The sequence below is a fragment of the Halichoeres trimaculatus genome, unplaced genomic scaffold (genome assembly GCF_033239565.1).
Source record: "Halichoeres trimaculatus isolate MK-OKI-2021-1 unplaced genomic scaffold, fHalTri1.1 fHalTri1_scaffold_9, whole genome shotgun sequence".
In the NCBI taxonomy this organism is placed as follows: Eukaryota; Metazoa; Chordata; class Actinopteri; order Labriformes; family Labridae; genus Halichoeres; species Halichoeres trimaculatus.
Genome location: NW_027437188.1, coordinates 12,982,251 through 13,006,203, shown reverse-complemented (window position 1 = coordinate 13,006,203; position 23,953 = coordinate 12,982,251). Strand labels below are relative to the sequence as shown.

The following is a 23,953-nucleotide window of genomic DNA, read 5'->3' as shown; positions in this document are numbered from 1 at the left end:
GTGTTTTAGAAAACCTAATTTTAGCCACTGTCTGAAAAAAACACTTTGTTTTAGCTGCTGTCTCTTTAAGGCATCCTGCTACACAAACCTCTGCCCTTTGATTGGCCAGCCTCTTAGAGGCCTGTTGGGAAAGACTTTGGTGTTTGAGGCCCCACCCCTACAGTTAGTCAGTTAGATATCCTGCAGAGCTTATGCTGTTTTGAGAGCTGAGCATTTTGATTTTTTTACAGACAGATTCAGGGATTTCTACAATATATGAATATGAAAAGGTTTTAAAATCTGCACACATATAGCCTCAACATCCAACATTGTAACTTTATATCTATGTTAAGGGTATGGGAAAGTAGTGATCTCACTCTTTAAACTCTCATATTACTTGTTTCTTGGAGCCAGGTGACTGCTTCCAATAAAAGCTGCCAATATAGGGGTGTCTTAAACATGCAGTCTTGCTGATATCCAGCCGGTGGCGTCTTCTCTGGTACTGGTATTGGATGCTGTCAAACTGTCTCTCTTACCCTTAATGTGTAATCAAAATAAGAACTTTATTACAGACTGGTCGCAACATACAGAAGAAAAAAGCAACAGGCGTGAAACTTTTGTTCTTCCAGAATTACAGCTCACCAGGTGTCAACAACCAGCAACTCTTCAAGTCAGCCAACAGCAACCAAGGCAACAACAACGAGCCCATCAACCATCAAAACAGCTCAAGAAACATCAAGCGTAGCAACAAGTTGGCAAACAACAAGCACTTCAACTGCAATAATGGGTCGATGTTGGAGTTGGAGTTTACGTTGCATAATATCATGGGTGTAGATCAGCAACTGCAAAACAAGAACTACAACGGGGATTAGAAAATGATCATTTTTTTCTTTTTTTCAGTGAAAGTAACCACAGTACTCATCCATAAAATTCAGACCTGGCTCAGGGCATATCATCACTTAATGTGTTCATTTCATGTGCCCATATGACTTCTGAGGTCAAAAAGGTAAAATGTGTTGTCTCCAAAGACTTGAAATCGTCCTTCTCTTTTACTTATTTACTCCGTACTGCCAGTGTGTGGGACCAGGTGGTTTGTAGGCTACTTGACAATCCCAGTGCCATTGGGGACCGGGAGCCCCTTAAATACCTGAAAAATGAAAAACCAAGGAGAATTCTGTGAAAGTCCTCTCTACGTTCATGCGACTGACACAAACGCCAAAAGGCTGTAAACATGGAAATATTATTATTAACTCTTCCTAACTATGTCCTTTAAGATCCAGCCACAAGTGGACACTTGAGGAACAGCAGGGTTTGTTTGCACATCTTCATTTGCTTAATTTTCTAAACATGAGTCCCAGGGGTCCCCTGTCTGCCCCCCTTCTGCTCCGTATGACTATAATTGGACCATAATTAACTAAATGAACAACATGGTGCGGTGAAGAACACATAAAACTAGAGGTTAAGACTATAAACTCATGAGGACAATGTTTACTGAGGGATGGAATCAGCTGAGGAGAAGGTAGAACACCAGCTTTAATTTTTAGAGGTCGCCCCCTGCTGGATATCAGATATAATGCAGGCTTCTAGAGACTTCCACACCACTTTAGCATGAACTTTTACTTAATTAACTAAATTCCATGTAGAGAAAACGTGTTTTATTTTGTCTTTTCTTTCTTTCACAAAAACACACAATTGTTTTTTGTTAAAAGTTTTAGTTAGCAAACGTTTGTATTTGAATTCCTCTTTATAATACTTCAGGATGTTTTAAGTTATTGTTGTATGATTCTTTTCTGTTCTTTTTTCTGTAGTTCATTCATTCATTTTCTAAAGCACTTCTCCTGTTCAGGGTCACGGGTAATAACAGTAATATAAAATAATAATTATAAGGCATTGAAGTGTGTACAATCAGACAGATAGGAGGCCAATGTTATTTATGAGTACACTAGATATCTGCTCAAAATGTAAAGAATCTAAAGAGTATCATCCATTTCTATTTGACCTGGCTGAATTTTTTTTCTCTTGAAAAGTTCAGAGATGTGTAATAATTTCAAAATCAAGCTTACTTGACCAAAAGATTTTTTTTAACCATTATTAGTGCCTAGGTCAGAGAAATGCAGAAAAATAAAGCTAGAAGTTACAAGAAAAATAAATGAGAGTGATCTGACAAGTAATATGTTCGTCTCACAGAGTTAAAAGTAAGTTCACGGAGTTAAGAGATATAAAGGGAATCTCAGATCCATGGTTCCAACCTTACACCTGGTGAAAGGGACAGGTAGTGTGACACCGCCACCGCATTCTCAGTTCACGCGAGACTGGACCTGAGTGTCGCGAGGTTTCACCAGCTGTTTAGTCTGTGTTTTTTTTAGACTGGTGCTGCTCGGTCAACACGTGGGGAGGAGAGACTGACTTTCCACAGGGACACATTTAGAAATCTCACATTGTCAGTATTGCTCTCATCGTGGCGGCACCGAGGACCCAAAAATACCGTAAGTACCCCAAAACAGAGAAACAAGAGCGCATGTGGAAAGTGAAGGTACAGCGCGTGCACGCAGATAGCATCTACATCATGTTCACACAGCGTGACTGAGTTCAAATCTACGCACAGTGCAGCAACACATGCAGAGTGAGTAAAATCCATTCATCGAAATAAAAAGGCATATGTGCAGACAGAGTGCAGATGAGTGTGTGACTCTCTAAGGGCAGTAATCCCATGTCATTGAACAACGAGCCGACACATCTCCTTACACTGCAGCTAGCTCCTCTGCCTGTTGTGTAACTTAGATTAGTCTAATTCCTGCTCTCTGACTGCCCCTGTCTCTGTGCTCAGTCTAACCACAGCCCCAGGTGTGTTGAACACCAACGCATGCTTGTAAGGGTTTAATACAGTACGCTGTGACTGCAGCCAGGCCGGCTAACTGGCTAAGTGAAGGTCTGCGGCCCGTGTAGGACAGCAGCTCTGAGGCTCTGAATGTCCTTTAACCGTGCGTCAGCCCGGCTCAGGCCCGCATTGGTCCGTGTTGTTGCGTTCAGAGCGGTGTATGCTGCACTGCCAGCATGATGCATGGACTGAGACTTAGTATTAAACTCGAGGATTTTATTGTATAACCTTCCCACAGACGGGGTCCTCCTGCTGTGCATAATACGGTGAGTTTGCTGTGTGACTGCCTGTGTGACATTTAAACTCTTATTTGATGTAACCAAACATTTAGCATTATGCCCACTGTGCCGGGCTAGCCTGCTAACTGTTTCATGCTCTGCGGCCTCCTAACGAGAACATGCTCCATGCTGCGTTCAAATGCTACTCGGACGGTCCCGATTCATGAGTTCAAGAGTATTTCTTCTGATTTAGGGGTGTTCACGAGCTTTTGGTCGTAGTGTTAGCAAATGCAGACCCTCTAAATAAACCTATGTGTTTATTGTTTGGAAGTAATCTACAACATCTGTACTTCTGTGCAAGAAAAAATATACAGTTTTTGAAAAGGGTCCAATTGGTTTACGAGAGGTGAAAAACTCAACTTTTTGACCATCTAGACGATCCTTGTTTCAGGTACTTTGGGTGTCAGTACTTTTTTCTGGCTCTCCGTGCAGATGTTCTCAATGAAAGTGGCGTTCAAGTTAATTTCTCAGCAGGGAGTTAATTTTTCCGACTATTCCCCCAACACCTGAATACAGGGTATGTCACAACCTCGTCTGAGACCGGCCGGTGTTCTGGTGAATATTGCTTCCTTTGAGATATGCTGTTAAGCGATCGTGCGCATGCTCAGTTGCACAGACCTGGGCGCTCGGCATTACCTTGAGCTTTATTTGATAGATAATAATAGGAGATATATTAACTCTCTTAAACCCAAGTCTTGGGTTTCATACGTGTATTCAAACATTTGTTTGATTTTAACAAAATATTGAAGACTATTATTGAGTCGCATTTTCAATACTGCAACTGAACTCGACAGAACACCGGACTTCGTTTCGGACAATGCTACACCAAACTCAACGTCCATATCTGTCAGTGAGCCGTTTCGCTGTATCGTCGGAAGATGAGTGGGCTTCTTTGCTGTACAAACGATGGATTGTGAGTGTGTCGAATGAGTGGATAAATTCGGCTTCTTAAAAAACCTTTGTTATTGAACAACTTTCTCCAACTTGATCCGTTACATGCTAATTTAGCGTATTAACTTTGGTTCGGGCTCAGGATACTGTAGCGAGATGGTATGATGAAACATGTCCAAGCAGAACGAGAGGTGATAGATCATAGAGTACTTTCGATTTTGGGATACTGCCTTTCATATCTAATCGCTGCATGCTATAACATTATGTGATCACTGTTACACAAGTGCAGTCTCACGTCAGGGTCTTTGCCAGCTTCATGGTTTGCTAGCTGCTTTCTTATATTAGTCCGTGGTACTAAAATCGTCAGATTTCAGTTGGTGTTGAGCTCGAGAAAAGGCCACTGGGATTATTTATTATGGGCCACACGGAGTCACATTGGGGGTATTATTAGCACGATGCTAGCGGAGATGCTCGGGCTTAGGCTCCGTTAAGTCGTCGCAGAAAGTTGGCATTATGACCCTCAGCTACTGCAGCACCCTAGACAACCCGGTGAGTCCGCATGCCATTGTGTCATCATACCGTACATGATCATAATGTTGTATTTTGGTGTATTTTAATTGAACGATTAGCATGCTGGTGTCGCTATCATAAACCCCAGTGAGCTGTTGTTTAAGCACAGTGAAGCCTCAGGAACGTCCTGTCCTGTTTCAGCCAGATTACATGCAAAATTCAACCATTGATGCTGTCGCTGCAAACGTTATCATTACAGAAACTTTATTACTGATACTTTAGGGATACTTTGCATTCAAAGAAGCCAGTCTACTGTTCGGCTGACATGAAACTCTCACACCTGTAACATATCTCCTGTAATAACGCCGTAGGAGGCAGTATGTCAGGTCATGGGGATGTGACAGTGTGCTGCTTTTATGAAAGCTGCTTAGGTTCCCTGTAGTAAGCACGCTGAAAGGTTGTAACGTGTAAATACAGCCTGGCCACTCCCCTGATATGTGAACACCAAGGTCACAGTCTGAATGTGTACTTTAAGGTCAGTATAAACACCAACAGGCTTCTGTCTGAACTGTGAGCTGGATCTACATTTGTTTGACATCTTGTTACTTCTATTGTAACCTTGTCCAAGGTGAATGCATGAGTGTGTGTGCCACCATTTCATAGAAACTGGTGTACAGGCTTCCCTATCTGGCTTGTGTGCGTATACTGAGAGATTTCAGGTGTTCATTTTATTTTTGACAGGTGAGGGTGTTTTCAAGTCCTATGGGAGCTGAGCCTTGCATGTTTGTTAACTCCAGTGAGTTCTTCTCCTACTGAGAAAATTTGCTGCAAAGATTATAGCCTCTATATAAATTTTTGTTAGTATGTATGGTGATGTGTTTATATATTTGATAGTGTAGATAAAGCATACCAGGACCACGAGGATACACTGATTAACATCAAATAGTTTTAGTCTAAAAGTCATCACTTACACTTATGAGTCTGTTGACTTATTAATTCCAAGCACAGATAAGTCAGTCTGAAACAGTAAAAGATAAAAATCACTAACGATAATCAGCAGACACAGAGGTCAGGAGGGCTGGGAGCTGAGCTGCTGCTTGCCTTCTTTGATTGGATTCATATTTTTCTCCATTAGCCATTCACAATATTTCTGCTGTCGGCTGAATCATCCGGAGAGGTGTGGGTTTCTGCAAGCTAATGTAGTTTAAAAGATATAACAAATAAGTTTGGTTTCCTCAAACACAGTAGGGCCTGCGCATCAAACTGCTAAAAAGTACTGAAAGTCTACACCGTCTTGGATCAAGGATGCTCTGACCTCTTAGTGCTGTCTTTTCTGCAAGTAGACAACATCACCTTTGTGATTAACATTGAGCCAGAACACCTGTACCAAACAAAGCTTTAGAAATAACACACTGTTTGAGCCATGTCGTATAATTGCATTGCTAGTTTATCCAGTTCCAGTTTAACCTGCTGTGAGACTGACAGATTTATACCTGTCCTGATCCACAATGAGACCACCTGAGGATTTGTAGGTTTGTGATCAGCTGACTAATAGTTTGATGTGTTAAGCGTTGAAATGCTACCGCGCTTTGCTTCCAAACTGACTTCTTTCTGTATTCTGCAGCAGGCAGAGCACGCCTATGTGTTACAGAGAAGTGTTTTATGAAACCTTTGAATGAATAATTTCAAACTTCTCTTTCTCTTTCACTCTGTCTGCCTTCTTTAAGGTTCACACAAGGCTCCTGAAACAGCTCTTGAGAATGCCGATTAACCAACTACAAACCCAGAGTCTCCATGTGGTCTCAATTTGACCTCAGAATCAGTCTCAATGTATCTCTGGGAACTTTTACTGTTTTTTTTTACATGTGGTTCTGCAACATACATGAACATGCAATGATAATGACTCAGAACAGTTATATGAGCATTCTAAAGCCTGCAATCACAATTGTTCCAATCAATCAATCAATCTTTGATTTATAATTGAAGCTTTTATACTTCAATAAAATGTCAAAAGTTGTGAAAAGGCCTCATCAGTTTGTGAGAGCACAAAGCAACATCCTCAGATGTTCTATTGTCAAACCAGCTGCCTGAAACTCAAAGACGGATCATTTGCTGTCAGAAACAACAAAGAAATCCTCACAAACAGGGAGCTGAAACTTTGATTTTGATGTTTCTGCGTCAGAATGAATGAAACTGAACTAGCTGCAACTATCTGACTAATTCAGAGAAATTCTTCAAACAAAGGTGCTACATTTCATTCTGGTTGTTTCTCAAGAAAACAACCTTTTGTACCATTAGTTAGCAGAAAATCAACACCAGAATAACTTTAGGGGGGTTCCCAATTATGAAACAGTGTTTGCAGATTGATGTTAGGAAAGTTTTTAAGGAAAATAAATATATTATTTTAGATCATGTGAAATATTCTGATGTCTATATCCTCTGGTAGATAACGGTCTTATAGTTCATGCTGTCAGCCTGATGTGCGGATGGTGTCGTCTTTCTCACCTCTCTGAATCAGCCTTCACCATGTTAAATTATTTAAGATTAAGAACCACGATCGAGCTACATTCATTCATTCAATTGAGTTTGCAGCCTGCAGGTCATTAAACACAGGAGGTTTTTTTTTTTTACCAGTGTACACGCCAAAGCTTTTACCTTAAAGACTAAAAGGAAGAGATCCACTAAAATACATTTTAATGTATTCACATTGTGTCTTTTTAACCCAAGAGAGAGAGTAGTGTAAAGAGGAGGTGTTGTCCTTTTTTTTAGCCTTTATTCTGCCCCTCTGGTGTACCTGAAGTAGCTTTACAGCTTGAAACATCCCTGTTGATCTCACTGGTGTTTTCAAAAACCCTTATTTCAGCCTCTGTCTTAGACAGTTTGTTTAGGCTGCTGCCTCTTTAAGACTCCCAGCTCCATAAACCTCCTTCACTCTGATTGGCCAGCCCTGTCAAGACCTGTTAGGAGCTGAGCTATGGACAGATCAATTTTGGGAAAGCGTTTTGACCAGTTTACAGACAGATTCAGGAATTCCTACAACATATGAATACAATGAGGTTTGAAAGTCTGCACAATTTTAGTACATTTTTCGGAACATCCAGAATTGTGACATTATACACCTGTTTAAGGTATAGGAAAGTAGAACACTCCCTCTTTAAGATCTTGTTTGAACTCAGTTTAAGTCTCCTGAACCCTTTCTGAACAGTTAAGAGCTGATGCTAGCCTGGTTATCTGCTCTCTACAGTCGGTGTGATATTGAACAGGATGCTAGTTTTGGCTGATCTGAGTAACTCTAAATGAGACCATGATACATTTACAGTCCAACAGCTCTGATCGCCCCCTGCTGGGCACCAGAAGACTGCAGGTTTAAGGCTTTTCCTCTCCTTCTGTAGTTTTTACTAAATGTTGGAAGTTATCCCTATCATGTGCCGCCATTCTGCACAGCGACAGGTGATTATGTTGAGCAGGTGGGGGGGGGGTCAGACACCAGGGAGGTCAAAAGTCCATGTTCACGGGTGCTGCTTCCTTCCTAGAACACACACACACACACACACACACACACACACACACAGTTGTACATATTTGAAGCTTGAAGCAGCTGGAACAGGGAGCTGTGTCAGGCAGCATGGCAGGTTGTGATTGAGTCACGTCCAGACCATGTGACGCGTTCCTGTGCAGGTCTGTTAAGGAAAGGCATGTGTACAAAACCTTTTTTTAACACACACACACACACACATGCATGCACACACACTCAGGGAGTCACCGCGCTGGTATTGGGCCTTCAGAGGGCTGTTCTCTCTCTGTAGTTGAGCTGGTTTCTTAAATGTGAGAGGATCTTCTTGTTCCCATTTGTGTTTGATAACGTAACCTGGAGTTTGCACAGTTTTTAAAACATGAAAGAAATGAAGAATATCCAAACCGGTGCTAGTGGACAGAGATACAACGCATTAAGTTGTTTCAATGTGTTGTGTTTCAGATTAATGACTGAATTAATCCACATTTATCAGTTGTAATCTTTCTGATGACCTTTGCTCTTAGTTGTGCAGTTTCTTCAGATAACAAACGTGAAGATAGTCACAGAAATGATGTAAAAACACAGGTTTCCTCAGGCTGATTTTCTGCTGTAAAGGTCTGTCTTTGGACTGGATTAGGTATCAGATTTAGAAAGCTCAATCTCTTCCCTGACCCTGTGTTTGCTGCATGAAAAGCAGAGGGTATTAAACACAGGACTAATTTTAGAGGGGGGTTTGTTTGGTTTTATGAGAGCAGCAGAATGTTTGGTTATAGCGAGAAGAGGATGGAGACGAGTGTTGACTGCTGTTTCTTCTAATGTTTAGAGCCTGATCAGTCCCTGAGACGGCGTCCTGAGTCTGCAGATACAGTCACACACATTTCTTTTTCACCATTAGTGATGATTTAAGAGAAGAACAGCTTCATACTCTGACCTTAAGTTTAACATCTGTGTGAGTGTATTTTCAGGGAGTGCTTCTGGAGTAGAGCTCCGAGTTGATTTAAAAACAGGAAAATGACCCTGCTTTGGTGGACTTCTTAAGATAGAGTACACATTTTTTAAAGGTCAACAGAACAAACGAGCAAAGTCCAGCGCTCCTCAGAGTCCTCGGATGTTGATTTTCAGTCCTTTGAAAGCCACAAGCATTGTCTGGGATTAAAACCTCTCCATGCACCTTGGGTGAAGAAGAGTTGGGTCAGAATCCTCTGCGCTGCTTTCCATGATAGAGAGTGTGTTTGGAAATGGTCTGGATTTTTAAGGGCCTAAATCTGATCCTCAAGTGAACCTGCAAATTTGACTTATTTTTCTAGTTTGTGTTCAATTGTTGTGATGTCATACGTCTCTAATCAAGATGCCTGTCTGTGTGTTTGTACCGCCCAGGTGTAGCTGTTAGCGTCCTGAGGAAATGCCGCTGAGGTTTCGCTCTGTCGTCCCCTACACACTGCCCGGAGTCCTCGCACTGATCGGCTGGTGGTGGTACATCTCACGGAAGAAAGACCGGCTTGTCTGCCATGACAGTCCAGAAGGAGCATCCACCGCCATCGGCCTCAGGACGTCTCCGACAGAGGGCAGCAACGGGTTGGTGGAGAAGGGTTCAGACAGTCCCACAAACGACACAGAAAGCTCCGCCCACAGACCCGCACAGGGCGGGAAACAGAGAACACATGTTTCCTGTGAAGCCACACACAGATCAGAGGACGCTGCTCCTCGCCTGGAGAGAATACCCCCCCTCTCCTCTCAGATCTCACCTGGGGAGGGAGAAAACAGCTTCCAGGTGAAGGAGCACACAGACGTGACAAGCAGCTCGCTAATAGAGCAGGAGACGCACAGGGTCAGGGATCCATCCTCCACTCCAGCAGCAGAGGAGGACCTGGTCCTCACCTGCCAGTCTACCAAAGTCTGCAGCTCCCTGCCCCTCGCAGACGCTGAGAGGCCAGAGCCCGAGGGCGAGGTTGCCAAGCACCACAGCACTGTCAGCGCGCAGGAGGAGGTGCTGGTCTGCACCATTACCCCCACCAAAGTCCAGAAAGCGCCTCCATCAGAGGCTGACTCTCTGGAGACCCCTCCTTTAGTGCAGGATTTCAACCCTCATGTCCTGACCAGCACGCCCACCTTCCCCACCCTCTCTCCGGCCTCCACAGCCCTCACCGCCATCCAGGACGCCTCTGCGCACTCGTCAGAGTTCACAAAGGAGGTCCAGGTCCACGCAGAAGAGCCAGATCTGGAGCTTCTGGCTGCTGGACTCATAACTGAGGTCATCTCGGCAGCCACCCAGGAGGTCCTCGGTATCACCAGCAGCCAGGGGACAGAGCAGGGCGGCGGCAGACTATGCTCCCAGCAGGAGCCAATCACAGCTGAGCACCTCCAGCTGCTGACTGGCCCCTCTCAAGGCGAGAAGGAGGAGCAGGGGATGTCGAACGGCTGCTCGTCCACTGGGGTATGGGAGCCTGTAGAGGTCAGAGGTCATCAGAAAGGACACTGGCACCAGCCAGCTCAGAGCTCCTCTCTGCTCCACATGAAGCTGAGAGGAGACGACACCGCTGCTGCCGTGCTCACTGAGGACTCGGCCTGCAGCACGTGTCACTCTGAGGATGGCATCAGCAGCGAGGATCTACATAACAGCGTGTTTGACAACCACACAGATGTCCTCCAAGTGACAGACCTGTCGGCCGCGCTGCAGCCGCCGTCGCAGGCGGAGTCCACTACAGAGGAGACGGTCACGGCCGAGGAAGAGGAGATCTCTGCAGACGCTGCAGGAGAGATCAAGAGGCTGAACGGGATGGGGCTGAGGAACGGAGCACATGGGACTTGTGAGGTGGAGGACCAGTCTGGAGGTGGGTACACTTCAGGGTTTGAAATGTGTTACAGAGTATGATCAGATAGAGGTCTGAACAACCCAGAGACACACAGAAGTGTCCTGCCAGGTCTACCTGCATTCTTCTTTTGCTACATTCAAGCTCCTCTTTCCAGACAGAGTGAGTTTTTATCTTGGGAGGAGAGAGGTTGTACCATGACGTTTGGCTTTCAGATTCCAGGATAGGAGATGTTTGCAGACAGAAGTGCACACAGCTCAGCGTCCTCAAATGAGATCAGAGCAGATTTTAACCCTACAGCATGATGTCGTACAGTAGTACATGGTTGTGCTGGATGGTTCGCTGAAAAAAATTGTCAGGGAATATAACTGTTTTTTCATGAATGGGTTAAACCAGTAGTTTGGTAATCCTTTAATACTGTTCACACAAGGTTAGTATAATGTGGGGACCTGGTGAATTTAGAATTACCTCCTGATGTCAGATTTTGGCACATTCAGGCAGGATAATTAGAGCCAGTAAATCTCTTGATGTAACTTGTGTTTCTGGTTAAAAACGTGGCACAGACCCACCCGGCTTTAGCAGCAGCACCTCACATTGCAGCACACAGCCAGTCGGCGACAGGCCATGTGGCCAGAGCGCGATGAGAGCAACAGGAGCTAAGTAGCCTGCATAAGAGTGACAGGGGCAAAAATACCGTAGACAACAGTATACCACCCAGCACTGATTCATGGGTCATATGAGGCATTAGCCAGAGAGGAGAGGTGTTGAGGAGGTGAAGTGAAACCTAATTGGTTTCCTTCAAATTTCACTCCAAACATGACTCTTTGAATCATATGTAAGCTAGTCACGGAGAGTGCAGTAGTGTCAGAGGTGTTATAGTTAGTTTTGAGTCCCTTGTCTCGATGCAACGGTCCCTGATATTTCTCAGTCAGTACGCTTAGATGCAGCTTCAGAAATCAGACTATGAGCTTAGTCAGCATGTGATAGGCAGGGTTTCTGCTATTAAAAACTGGCACTGGACAACGTGACTGGCAGGTTTTCAATATACCGGACAAGCGTTTGATTTCCTGGTCAAATAATATCTGAATTTATTGAGCTTAAATACTGTAAAGTATACCCTCGCGAGGCTGGGGTTATACTTTTCAAATGGCCCCGCCCTCGCCTGTCAAATTTCGTGCAGACTAAATTTCAATAGAGTGGTAGGGAAATTTATTCAAAGATATGCCCAAAGATCAGGACATATATATAAAGTTTACTCACCTGCAAAGCAAGCCTGTAAAAAAAATCTATTGCTGTTATTAAGTGGGGGTGTATGTTCGATCGATGTAATCTTTGTCGCTATACGTGACAGTGATTTAAAAACATAAATAATTTGGTACTAGAAACATTTGTTCTATATTCAAAGTAAAGTTGTGTAACAACCTGAGTGGACTGATGACAAAAACTGATTATAAAACCCTGCACTGTGCGTCAATGGGTAATGAGGAGTCAAAAAGCGGAGTTCTGCGGACAGCTCCTGAATAATGACAGTTAGGATCCGCACCTCGACAGCGACTGTGACATTTGGGCTCTATAGGGTGATCTGTCACTGCAGGAGTGAATAGCCTCATGGAAGTTATATTTTACAAGTCTTCACATTATTTACTAATGAAATTTGTTAAGGCAACTAATTTGGTGCTTTTAAGGTCATGCCATTAAGTTTACATGGATCCTCACGTTAACGTTAAGGGGCAGACTTAAAATGATACGTTCATATAAGAATAATATCAAAGCATGTCAATTTATAAAACTTTCTTTTAAAGCATAGGCTGTATCAAATGAAATGAGTGCCATCAACTGACTCAATTGGTTAACTAAAATTAATATTGCACAGCAGAAGCTTCTATTCGGTCCGAAAAGACCGACTTTTCCTTTTCTTCTCAGGCAGGAGGCAAGACATCATCTGCTGCAGCCTCACCACCATCTTTCTCCTCTGAACTATTATGTTTAGTAAAAAAGTCTTTAAGTTTCACCTGATCCGACATGTGTCTCCCGCTGTATTGTTGTTGTTCTGTGTGCTTTGTCGGAGTAAATGAAACCCGTGCTACAAGTTTAGTATCGCCTGAAAAAAAAAAAAAAAAAAAAGTTTTGTTCCACATAGACCAGGCCTATCCATAAAAGATAAGAGGGAATATTTTTCACCAGACATTTTGACCGGTGGAGTTGAAATATGTCGGACTTCGGCAGATTTTACCGGTCAAAGTCCGGTAATTACCGGATAACGGAAACCCAGGTGATAGGACTATTTGAATCTATGTAAACTGCTTAGTTGGACTAAGATTGGACTAAGCATAGCTCGATTGACTCAACTTGAAAATATGATTGCTCAATGCTATCTGCATCTCGCTACAGATTGCCGGATGACGATGATAAATAGGGTTGCTGCACTCGTACAGTCTATGACTCAAACACAACAAACAAATGAACACCATGGCACATGCATACATAAAAACATAAAGAGCTACAGCTGCATCCATCACAGCCATTGTCTTTAGGAATGTTTCATCTTTGGGTGATCTGAAACTAGTTCGATGCACCCGCAGCTTAGCTTATCAAAAAAAGGACACAGCGCCACCTGTAGAAACAGAGTGAGACATTCTCAAACAGTTATGTGATGTCACAATCGAGTCATGACCTTAGTCGGACCGCTGCATGCATGCAAATGTACGTGCAGAGTGTGTCAACAGAGGTGTTTCTCTCTGCTGACTGTGTCTTTCTGTTTGGGCCTCTGAGCTCTGCTTTCGCTGCTCTTTTTTTTTTTTTTTTTTTTTACCCTGGATGCTTTTTTGCACATAGGTGAATCTTTTGTCTGCAGAATGAGCAGCTGTACGGATGCTTTCAGCTGCAGACACTGACAAACCTATTCTCTGTCTAATATTTGAATTAAAATGTGGTTCTCACATGTTCATCTTTTTTTTTTTGGTGTGGATTTGAAGGAAACTGCTGCTTTTGTGATATTTTGACCAAAGAGCTTGACAACTTATTTTGTCAGATTTTGAGCAGCCACGTTGTCCTGGAAGTGACCAAGTGCTCTCGTCAAGGGGGGTCAGCTGCAGACCCAGACCACACCTATAGATGTCCCCCTGATGCACAGTCCACCTAGTGAATGATTTACAGGACAGAGCAGCAAGTCCAAGTCCCAGGAAACGGGGCAAAGATTACAACCTTCAGCCTCTTCATACTCTTATTTATCACTGCAGCTTTATTTTCCAGTGTGCAGTGACAGATAAAACATGAAGCCTCTGAGGTTTTCCAATCATTAAACTCACTCTCCAGTGGTTCAGGTTTATTCCCTCCACAGGTGCAGATCTGTATCCGTGTTTGTGTGCAGCACGCAGTGGCTGTACTCATCTATAATCATCATTAGATAACAAGAAGAGGAAGAAAGCTTGAGTCATAGGGGTTTTCTTCCAAGAAGTAGTGCAAGATTTGTTGATTATTACAGTAAATTGCATGCTAGGGTGATATATATAGTAGTAATGCTGCAGTTAATATTTCAGACATACATGAAAAAGTATTGCAAGTGTAGTATTGATCACACATGGTCATGTCTCGCAATACATTTTACAGCTTCAGGTGATTCTGCAGTTAATCTTGCATGTAAATAAGATTAGTTGCAGTAAATCTTGTGTGTTGTAGTTACAGGATAAATGTGTGTATTTCCTGTCTGGTCAGGCTCTGACGTGAACAGCATGGACTCTGTGGACAGCGGGTGTACGATGGGAGTCAGTGACAGTCAGAGTAACCACGCTGCCTCCTCCAGCTCAGAGCTCATCATCTGGGAAATCGAGGTGCCAAAGGTGAGTCTGAACTCACCGCCTACACATGAGGTCACTCTGGTGGAAGTTTCCTCCCTCTAACGGTCAGAGGAATCCTGTTAATCATTTATGGGACCGCTGTGGAGCAGCAGATCAGAGTCCAAGGGCTAAGAGCAACGATTCAACCTTGACCGAGTTTAGACTGAAATCTGGTTCCAGTCCACGAGAAAGATCTGCTTCTGTTTCTCTGCAGCTTGTTGAATACAACCTCAGCTCACAGCTCAGGACTATGACATGAACCAACCTCAAGGTGGCACTGAATAATTTCACTGAACATGAGTGCAACTATTCCTATTACTTGGAGTGAAACATGTCTGTTTTATCTCCCAAACCACCCACCATCATCAACCAACATCACGTCAGAGTCTAGAAACACAGCTGCAATCTTGTCTGTAAGTTTTAGACACAGTTGAACTATTTGCCCCACCTCCTTCACAGAAGAACTGTATGTGACTGTGAGCAAACACTCACAGGTTGTCTCAAAGTCTTGGGAATGAACATGAATCTTTAATTCTTTCCGTTGTGTGGGTAAGTGGAGGTAAATGTTATCTTGTGGTCTGAACATGGCTGTGAGTAAGCAAGAAGTGTTTTCCTGTTTTGTAAAGACAGACTGTTCTCTTTCTGACGTGTCTTTTTGTGCCTTTCCAGCATCTAGTCGGGCGGTTAATAGGGAAACAAGGGAGATACGTGAGTTTCCTGAAGCAGAACTCCGGCGCTAAGATCTACATCTCCACTCTGCCTTACACACAGGAGTTTCAGATCTGTCACATAGAGGGTATGTGTGTAAAACCAGGTTTTTCTCCTCTCATGTGAATCCAGAACCACTTTGAGCATTGCTGACCTGTGTTTGCTCTCTGTGCAGGAACACAGCAGCAGGTGGACAAAGCTCTGTCACTGATAGGGAAGAAGTTTAAGGATCTGGACCTGACAAACCTTTACGCAGCCCCTCCACCTCCCCTCACCTTACCTTCACTCCCCATGACGTCCTGGGTAAGAAACAGACCTGCGGATGCTGCGTGCAGATTTTTTTTCCTCTTCTTCCTCAGCACAGTATAAACCATCACAGTCTTCCACCTGTGACTTTCATGTAAAAATGTTGTCATGTCTCTTGGTTTGTCTCTCCAGCTCCTGCTCCCCAGCGGAGTGACAGTTGAGGTGATCGTGGTGAACATCGTGTCGGCTGGTCATGTCTTCGTGCAGCAGCACACACATCCCACCTACCACGCTCTGAGGAGCCTCGACCAGCAGATGTTCCTCTGCTACTCACAGCCGGGCACGCCAGCCTTGCCCTCACCTGCTGAAGGTACACACACTCACACAAAAAGTGGGTGTTATCTGTGTTTGAGTCAGAGCTCAAACAGAACCATAACTTTAAATGTGTGTTGTTGTGTGTGATTGTCTCGTGTGTGTGTGTGTGCAGTGGGTGTAATCTGTGCGGCTCCGGCAGTGGAAGGTGCCTGGTGGAGAGCTCAGGTGATCACTTTTTACAAAGAAACAAACGAGGTGGAGATCAGATACGTGGACTACGGAGGATACGACAGGGTCAAGATCGATTCTCTACGACAGATCAGGTGAGCGTCGCACTTCACGAGGTGTCTTAAATTTTACTTTAATGTGAATCTCAAAAACTCATCCAGCACACCATCCATCTGCTGTTGTCTTCTGCTCATCGGGTCGTGATTGTATCAGGCTGGGCCCTCTCCCCAGGTCTCCAGCTCCTCCTGGAGGACTGAAGAGTTTCTAGGTCGGGTTAAGGTTCAAGGTGACTTTATGTGAACCCACTGGTAAATTTGGTTTGCAGTGAATCAGTCAACACTCTAGAACAATAACCAACAATTAAAACAAGAAAAGAAAAGATCTAGGTGTTCTTAATTAATATTTCATATGCAGACTTGTTTCAAAGTGATCTCTCTTCTTAAGCTGCGTTTCCACCAAGCAGTACGGGTCGGTTCAGTACGGTTTGGGACGGTTTGGGACGGTTTGGGACAGTTAAGTCTCATCCTGTTTGCGTTTCCACAGCAAACTGTGCCCTCTCGTGGTGGGCGGCGTGTAAGCCGGATGCCGGACGCCGCAGCTGTTAAACAATAGCGCGACGCCGTAGCAGCTTACCCCGCTATTAAATCCAACAAAGAAGAAAACGCGACACAGTAAACAAAGAGCACAGATGGAAGACATGCAGCATTTCGTCCTCTCTGTGATTTTCATGTAACTCTCTGTTACAAAGTGCAATCAAGTTTCGTTTCAGAGAAGTCTGTGTGCCGCCAGGAGACATGCAGCCGCTGTCGGGGTAAGTGACGATTCTTTTGACCAATAAACCGTCTGCAGTGTGTTGCTCCACCTCCTGAGAGTGGATCGGTTCAGTCTGGCGAAAGGGTCCCAAAAAAGTGGGACGGCTCGTCTCGGTTTTTAGGGATCCGTCCCGGGATGAGTCTGTGGAAACGCCGCTAAAAGCACACCGTACCGAGACGAACCAACCCGGACTGCTTGGTGGAAACGCGGCTTTAGTTTAGGTCCAAAAACCACCTGTTTATTTTCAGTGTTCCAGTGAGCTCCTCTGTCTATGTAGATACAGTGAAAGCAGTACAGATAGCCCACTGTTCTCAACACTTCTGTTCCCTGAAGAGTCTGTGCTGAAGTTCATCAGATCTCCTTTTCTACATATGATGAAAGTTTGAAACAGAATTTGCACCTATTTATTTTTTTATTTATTTTTTTACACGTCTCACCGTGTGTTCAAAAGCATTGAACATACAGTCAGTCTGCTGCTGGAAAAGAGGGAAATGCTGCCATCTTGAGGAAGACTTTTAAGCTGCACAATTTCCATCTCAGTGTGAGGGGAAAAGGTCAGAGATGTTTTTATGGACTCTAACAGAGCTTTTCTTTTCAGGTCTGATTTTGTAACACTACCGTTTCAAGGTGCTGAAGTTTTGCTCGACAACATCGCTCCACTTCCAGGTAAAACTCAAAACACAAGAAGTTTCTGGAACTCTCACGTCGCTTTCTGATCCTTCTTCTTCATGTGCGGTTTTATATTTTAATTCTGTTTCTCCAGGAGAGGATCGCTTTTCTGCTGACGCCACGTCAGCGTTGGAGGAGATGACCAGAGGAGTGCCGCTGCTTGCACAGGTGAGAATAAAACACCATTCAGAGTTTCCACACAGTAACAAAGTGAATTAAAACTGACTGAATATTTCCTGTTTGTCTGTGCGAAGGTCTCAAACTACGACAACAATACAGGCCTCCCTCTGGTCCACTTGTGGAACATGGTTGGAGAAGAGGTAGGTCAAACACTGAAACAGGTTTTAATATTTCCTCACTGTGTTTAAAGGTGCTGAAACAGCTCAATGTGTAGTACTGGTTTGCCACAAAGCCTTTTTTAACAGGAAACTCCATCAATTATGACAAATCGATGTACAGCCTTACACCCCACCAGGGCCCGTATGCACCTTCAGTCTTTAACTAAACAGGACCACTTGTCCTAATGTACTGTCATGGAATGGCCACAGCGTTAGCCAAAAGCACAGCAGATTACGTTATAATTCTGGTGAACCTCCAAGAAAACCCAGTCCAAAAAAACAAGTCAAATTGCGTATGAATACCACTCATAAACAGTTGTAAACCTGGTGAGTAGTAACTGTGTGACTAAGAGAAAAGATCAAGAAAACACTTTCAGAAGAAGAAATGGACATTTCTTAACAAGACTACACATGAACAAACAGCTGTTATCAGTCAGTCAATCAGATAACAAACAAAGAGAAAGGGAAATTTTAGACAAAAATCTTGAACAGAGTAAATGTGGGTGGTGTTTCGAAGAGCTCAGCAGAAGAGCTCAAAAATAAAATAAGCAACATGAAAGCTGATTTGTGGAACAAGCACCACAGCAACGCCCCAGTAACTTGATGAATAACTCTACGAGCAGTTCTTTGATGAACTCCAATGCTTTACCACACACAACTTGGAAAGACCCAGATTGGTGCCAGCAAACCTTGCTGATTTGAGACTTTGATTGGCTCTCTTGTCTCATCTGTGTCTCCTAAATCTAAATGTGCTGTATAGCACCACATTATCATACTTTTCCAAAGGATTATTTCAATCCCTAAATGTCCGCTGTCTTTGCCAATTTCATTTTAACACATTAGCACGATGTCTACTCTTTAACAGCTGTTAGTGCCTGTAATGGTGAGGTCTTTCTCCATTTCATTTAATGCTCTTTCAATGCTTTAACATGGCTCATGCATGTCAGTAATAGTTTCTTTTTTTTCACTGTTAGTACAAATAGCAGTTTTCCTCGCTCAGGACTGGACATGCTTACAGGCCCAGAAGTCCAGCCTAGAAACATGTAATCCATCAACGCATTAAAAACTTTTTTGGTTGCCAAAGCTAAAGTGGAAACTATTAAAACTAGGGCTGAGACGATACGCTATTCTTGCTATACGATTCTATTACGAATTTTGGGGTGCCGATTCTCCGATATTTACGATTTTTGCCCTTTTTAGATTGTTTTTTTAACACCAGACCATGTGAGAAAGTTAAATGATGATGCTAATCTCTACAGACTATATCAGAAGCCATATTTTCCCTTAAAATGCACATCACGTGAGTCAGAGAGAAACATTTCACACTCTACTGGAGGAAAGTGGTAACTTGTTTCCAATCCAGTTTATAAACAAAGACTGAAATGAAGAATTTGAATTTGGAAAAAATATTGATTGTTTTGACAAAGAACCCTTATTTTGATACTGTCAAACAAAAAAATCCTGATATGTTGATTTGGTTTTTTTCCTTCACCTTTACTTAAAACCTTTCCAGACCCTTGACTTTTTTCAGCAGATGTGAGGATGTTTGATGGACAAAGTCAAAAACAGATACACACATCCCTCAGTGTGCAAGCATAAAGATACAACATACATATCATCAGAGTAAAATCCTGTTTATTTGGCACAAAGTGCCATTTGCAGCCTTCATGCAAATCCTCAGACCTGCAGAGATGTTTGTAAGTTTCTCATCGGGCTCAGCTGTTTTTTTCCTTTGTGTTTTCATTCTTTGATTTGTTTCTGTTCTTGTTGTTCAGAAACACAAAGATGATCTGTTGGTGTGATAATGTCAGTGATTTGGACCCTGTGCTCTCCCTGCAGGTGGTTTCAGTGAACCGCACATTGGCAGAGCGGGGTCTGGGAGTGTGGGTGGACGGGTTCTGAACTCTTCACTCGCCCTGACCTCCACCCTCCTCCACCTCCACCCTTCAGGATCATCAGGACCAGGGTCATCCACCACTGGATTTGAAAAGATTTTTTTTGTTTTGTTTTTTCTTCTTTTTGGTTTGTCGCCCCTTCACCCCTTCGAATTCTTGTCGAAAGAAATGAAATTGTTTGCAGGCATAAAACCTTCAAGAACACGACACTGCTTCAAAATAAGAGCCTTCTGTCTCATTCGTGTCGATAAAAGAACTCAAAGAAAAATAGGAAGAGGTACTTGTAAATGTTTTCTTTTTTAAAAAATCTATATTGTAACTAAATAAAGGTTGAACCGATATTTTTTTCCTCCCCAATCGTCCTGCGTTTAACCTCCTCTCTTTCACTGACCGGACCATCAGGACACACACCTCACCGTCTCCGCTCTGTAGGTAAACACACGTTTTTGGGTGTTTTTTGAAGAACAAAGATGGAGGCAGGAACGCTGTAGAGACACTAACAGAGGAGTTTGAAGAAACGTGGACTTCTCTGGTCCCCTCATGAGGATTTACCGTTTCCCCTCCATCTTTCACTGCGACACAGAGGAAACAGGAAGTACAACCGACCACATCGAATGCAGCTTTTCGAATCACAGGAACACTAACGTTTCACAAACTCAATACTTACAGGAGGGATCCTCTCATCCATGGGACAGGTCATAACCTTTACTCGGTTAATGTGGGACTTATCTGAACTCTGGTTTTGTCGCAAGTCCCCCATGACACCAAGTTTCATGTCTCCAGAATCACAAATGATCCATCTTTTAAAACTTTTCTTGTTCACATGCATAAGCTTTCATCCCTTCAAGAAGTTCTCCCAGTTTACAAAGTTTTGATCTGGTCCTCATGCAGACTGTCAGTCACACATAAAATCTCTAGAAGTGGAGCTCTGCTAGTTACAATCTGAAGGCTTTTTGTTGCACCTGACCTGAAGAACTTAAAGGTTTATATTTAGGAATCACTTTAAATGAACACGTCCTGCTTTACAGCTTTGGACACAACTCCACTAAAATCAAATTTAATCTGCGGTGTAAAATGGGAACGTTTGATGGGGATGGATTCTTAAAGCAGGGCTGTATTTCTGGTCTTGAGATGGAAAAAAAATAAATCACTGATTTGGGATTTTGTTGTTTCAGAGGCACCAGAGTGCATTTTAAAATCAGTTGGTTACAAACTGCTCAGCATCTAAATGTGAAGGGAAATGAGGCTGCAAGAGGTTTGCACTAATATACAATCATTAATTTGTCCTGTTGGTGTAATGAATTTGTGTTTGGGGATATATGATGTACCATGAAGTTCTACAAATACTTGAAGGCTGAGGGGAAACGCTAAATGCAACGACTCAAGTTCAGTTTGCAGAACATAACCTGATACCATTTATTCTACTTTATCTCACGGTGACCGTTTAACTCTGACACTCAAACAGTTTTAAAGCTGGACTGCTGCTGTGTATGGACATCATCAAAGTAGTAGTAGAAATCATTATGAAACATGGGCTGGAGAAGTGTGAGCTGAAAGCTAAACTGAGCTGTGGTCTGATGAGTTAGGAGGCAGTGAATCGCTGATCTGAATCACAGCAGTATAACTTTCTGAACACTATTTTTGCTCCATCCACAGAAACTCTCTGTCAGAGATAAACAGCCACCATGGAAATACAGGATAATAGTTAAAACAAACATTTACATAAGTGTTGAGCTGAGTGTTAAATCCAGCCTGTTTGTGCTCTCCATACGTCATGACTTATTTTGGACCCGAAGTCACAAACCTGTTTAAATTCTTCTGTTTTCTGTATCACAGCAAGTTAATGTTACTGCAGCTTCATGTGGCTCATACTAGGATCACAGGTTTGACATGAAGAGCTCTGAAAGCAGCAGACTGAACCACGAATGTAGTACTGACAGGTCTTATCAAACAGCTCAGAGAGCAGGATTCAAGTCTGTCATGCTACATTAATTTTTTAAAACAACATCAGCATCATTATTGTATCATTATAATACATGGGAGTTCACTGATTTAAAGCTAAAACAGCCTAATGGTTGATCTGTGAAGGAAATATGAATTATATTTTTTATGACACTCTGTTCTTATCTTTGGGTTCAAAGTGAAGAAGACTGAACAAAATCTGACAAGAATGAGGTTCATTTTTGAAAACCTTTAAGGTGTCTGTCCAACACGTGTATGAAAGAGCCTCTTGGCTCATTTGAACCACATTCAGGCTGTAACGATCATACATTCTCATGATTACCTGAATGCTCTTGAAGACTATAAAGATGTCCCTGAAACAGAAAGAAAGAGCCAAAAGTAATGTCTTCAGTTTGTGTCTTTCATCAAATCTGCTGTCCGAAAACAACCCCAAACTTTTTGCCTGTTAAAAAATGCAGAAAATGCCATGTTTCATTATTGTGATCATTACTTCTTGTTGCAGCTTTAAAACACATGAAGAACCACTACAACATACTAACACTGTCTTTGGGTTAATATCCATCCAAACGTGTCACCTCACCGTTGAACGGTTCATATTTTAGACTTTGAATCTCTCTTTTTAATGGAGTGTCATGAAGACGTCCAACCTGTTTTCTGTCTCCTGAGTGACTGTAATTCTGAATCACATCAACCCTCCATGTGTGTGTTTCAGCTATTTTTTTTCTTTTGTATGGAGTGTGTTTTCAGTGGAGGTGAAGTCACTGTTCATTAGCAATAAGGAGACGACAAACTGATATGATGACAAACTGAAGGACAGTGTGGAGAAACTGTGGAGTTATATCTGAGGAACACTTGAAAACCAACTCTGATGATGTATCTCAGGAAGGTTTATTGGTCAGTGATGAATTATTACACGTCAGGCAGCTGATGGAGGTAGAGGGTGTTTTTTTAGGTAAAGATAAATTCAGACATATAGGAAACACAGGGACGTCCTGACAGGAAGTGGTCTCACGTTGGTGCTGGATTTGGAGCAGTAGCCATACGGTCTGTGGATGGCTTGTGTTCCCATGGTCCTGTCTGTTCCTTGTTTTTTTTAATCCAGGCTAAAGACGCCACTCTAGCATCTCCCTCCGCCCCTCTTTAAACCATCAATATTCTCCACCCACACCCACGTACACACACATGAACGATCAAACAAGCTCTGTCCATTTCTCTGTAAATAAGATATTTGACTGTACTTTTCTATAACACTGGAGAGAAAGATATAAAGGGAACATGAGTATTTTTTTTGTTTCTGTTTGGTTTGTTCTGGATCCTCCTTCTGCTCCTCCTCATCCTCCTCCTCTGTCAGTCACTCACTGTTCAGCTCACGCTGTGCGGCTGGTTTTAAGTGTTTGCATAGATAGACAACGACGACTTGATCATTGGATTATTTAAATGGGTGTGAAGCATTTAACATGTACAGATCAGTTTTTGCTAGGCTCATCATCAGTTTGATTTGTTGATTGTACAGATCTATTAGGAGAAAAAAAATAAAAGTTATTAAAAGTGTTTATGGTCTTTTTCCACGGCCTCTTTGGTTGGAGTCACATCTTTCTCCTCAGTCAGCATGTTGACCTGTGTTCTGTGTCTTTAATACTCTCAGCTCCTCACCTGACCAGGTAAAGAAACTGTTTTTTGGGGGATTTGTTAAATGATGAGGAAAAACAAAATAGTGAAGTTAAAATTTAAAGTCCTCTGAAAAACACATTTTTTTTTTTTTTTTTGCATTGAACTGTATTCGTCCTTCAAGGAATAAGCTAAACTGGAAGGTTTTTATAAATTGTAATTTATATATATTTTGATTAAATGAAACTTTGCTGTTAGAAAGGCATCGAAACAAGGCCAAAAACAGTCATTAGTTAATCTTGCAAGACAAGAAATGCCTGGAAAACAGGTAAATAACTTTATTTAAAGGAAATCAAAGAGATACGAAAAAAATTAGTAAAAACCTATTTTAAGATTTTTAAAGGACTTGTATGATCACAGGGACAAAAGAGCTGCATTAATGCTGTTTACTGCTGCAGGTTATGGTGGTTCTGAT

The 23,953-nt window shown here is 42.7% G+C and overlaps 1 protein-coding gene across 5 annotated transcripts; it reads left to right on the top strand.

The window, feature by feature from the left end:
* Positions 1-2,270: 2,270 nt before the first annotated feature.
* Positions 2,271-23,421, top strand: akap1b (A kinase (PRKA) anchor protein 1b). 5 transcript variants are annotated; one of them, XM_074679281.1, is made up of 11 exons: positions 2,271-2,465; positions 9,428-10,881; positions 14,575-14,699; positions 15,366-15,492; positions 15,580-15,707; positions 15,843-16,020; positions 16,138-16,288; positions 17,605-17,672; positions 17,770-17,843; positions 17,930-17,995; positions 19,853-23,421. In XM_074679281.1, the coding sequence occupies exons 2-11, from the start codon at positions 9,453-9,455 to the stop codon at positions 19,913-19,915; spliced, it is 2,409 nt and encodes an 802-aa protein (XP_074535382.1). In that variant the 5' UTR covers positions 2,271-2,465; positions 9,428-9,452; the 3' UTR covers positions 19,916-23,421. The 5 variants fall into 5 exon arrangements, with proteins under 5 accessions (XP_074535382.1, XP_074535386.1, XP_074535385.1 ...); XM_074679285.1 differs by lacking the exon at positions 2,271-2,465 and adding an exon at positions 2,505-2,602; XM_074679284.1 differs by lacking the exon at positions 2,271-2,465 and adding an exon at positions 2,986-3,123.
* The last annotated feature ends 532 nt before the right edge of the window (positions 23,422-23,953 follow it).

Excerpts from the sequence above, each read along its gene's own strand:
- akap1b (XM_074679281.1), top strand. The coding sequence starts at position 9,453 with ATGCCGCTGAGGTTTCGCTCTGTCGTCCCCTACACACTGCCCGGAGTC. Across the intron at positions 14,700-15,365 it reads GGGAAATCGAGGTGCCAAAG|CATCTAGTCGGGCGGTTAAT; the intron begins GTGAGTCTGAAC and ends GTGCCTTTCCAG. Across the intron at positions 15,708-15,842 it reads CACTCCCCATGACGTCCTGG|CTCCTGCTCCCCAGCGGAGT; the intron begins GTAAGAAACAGA and ends TTGTCTCTCCAG.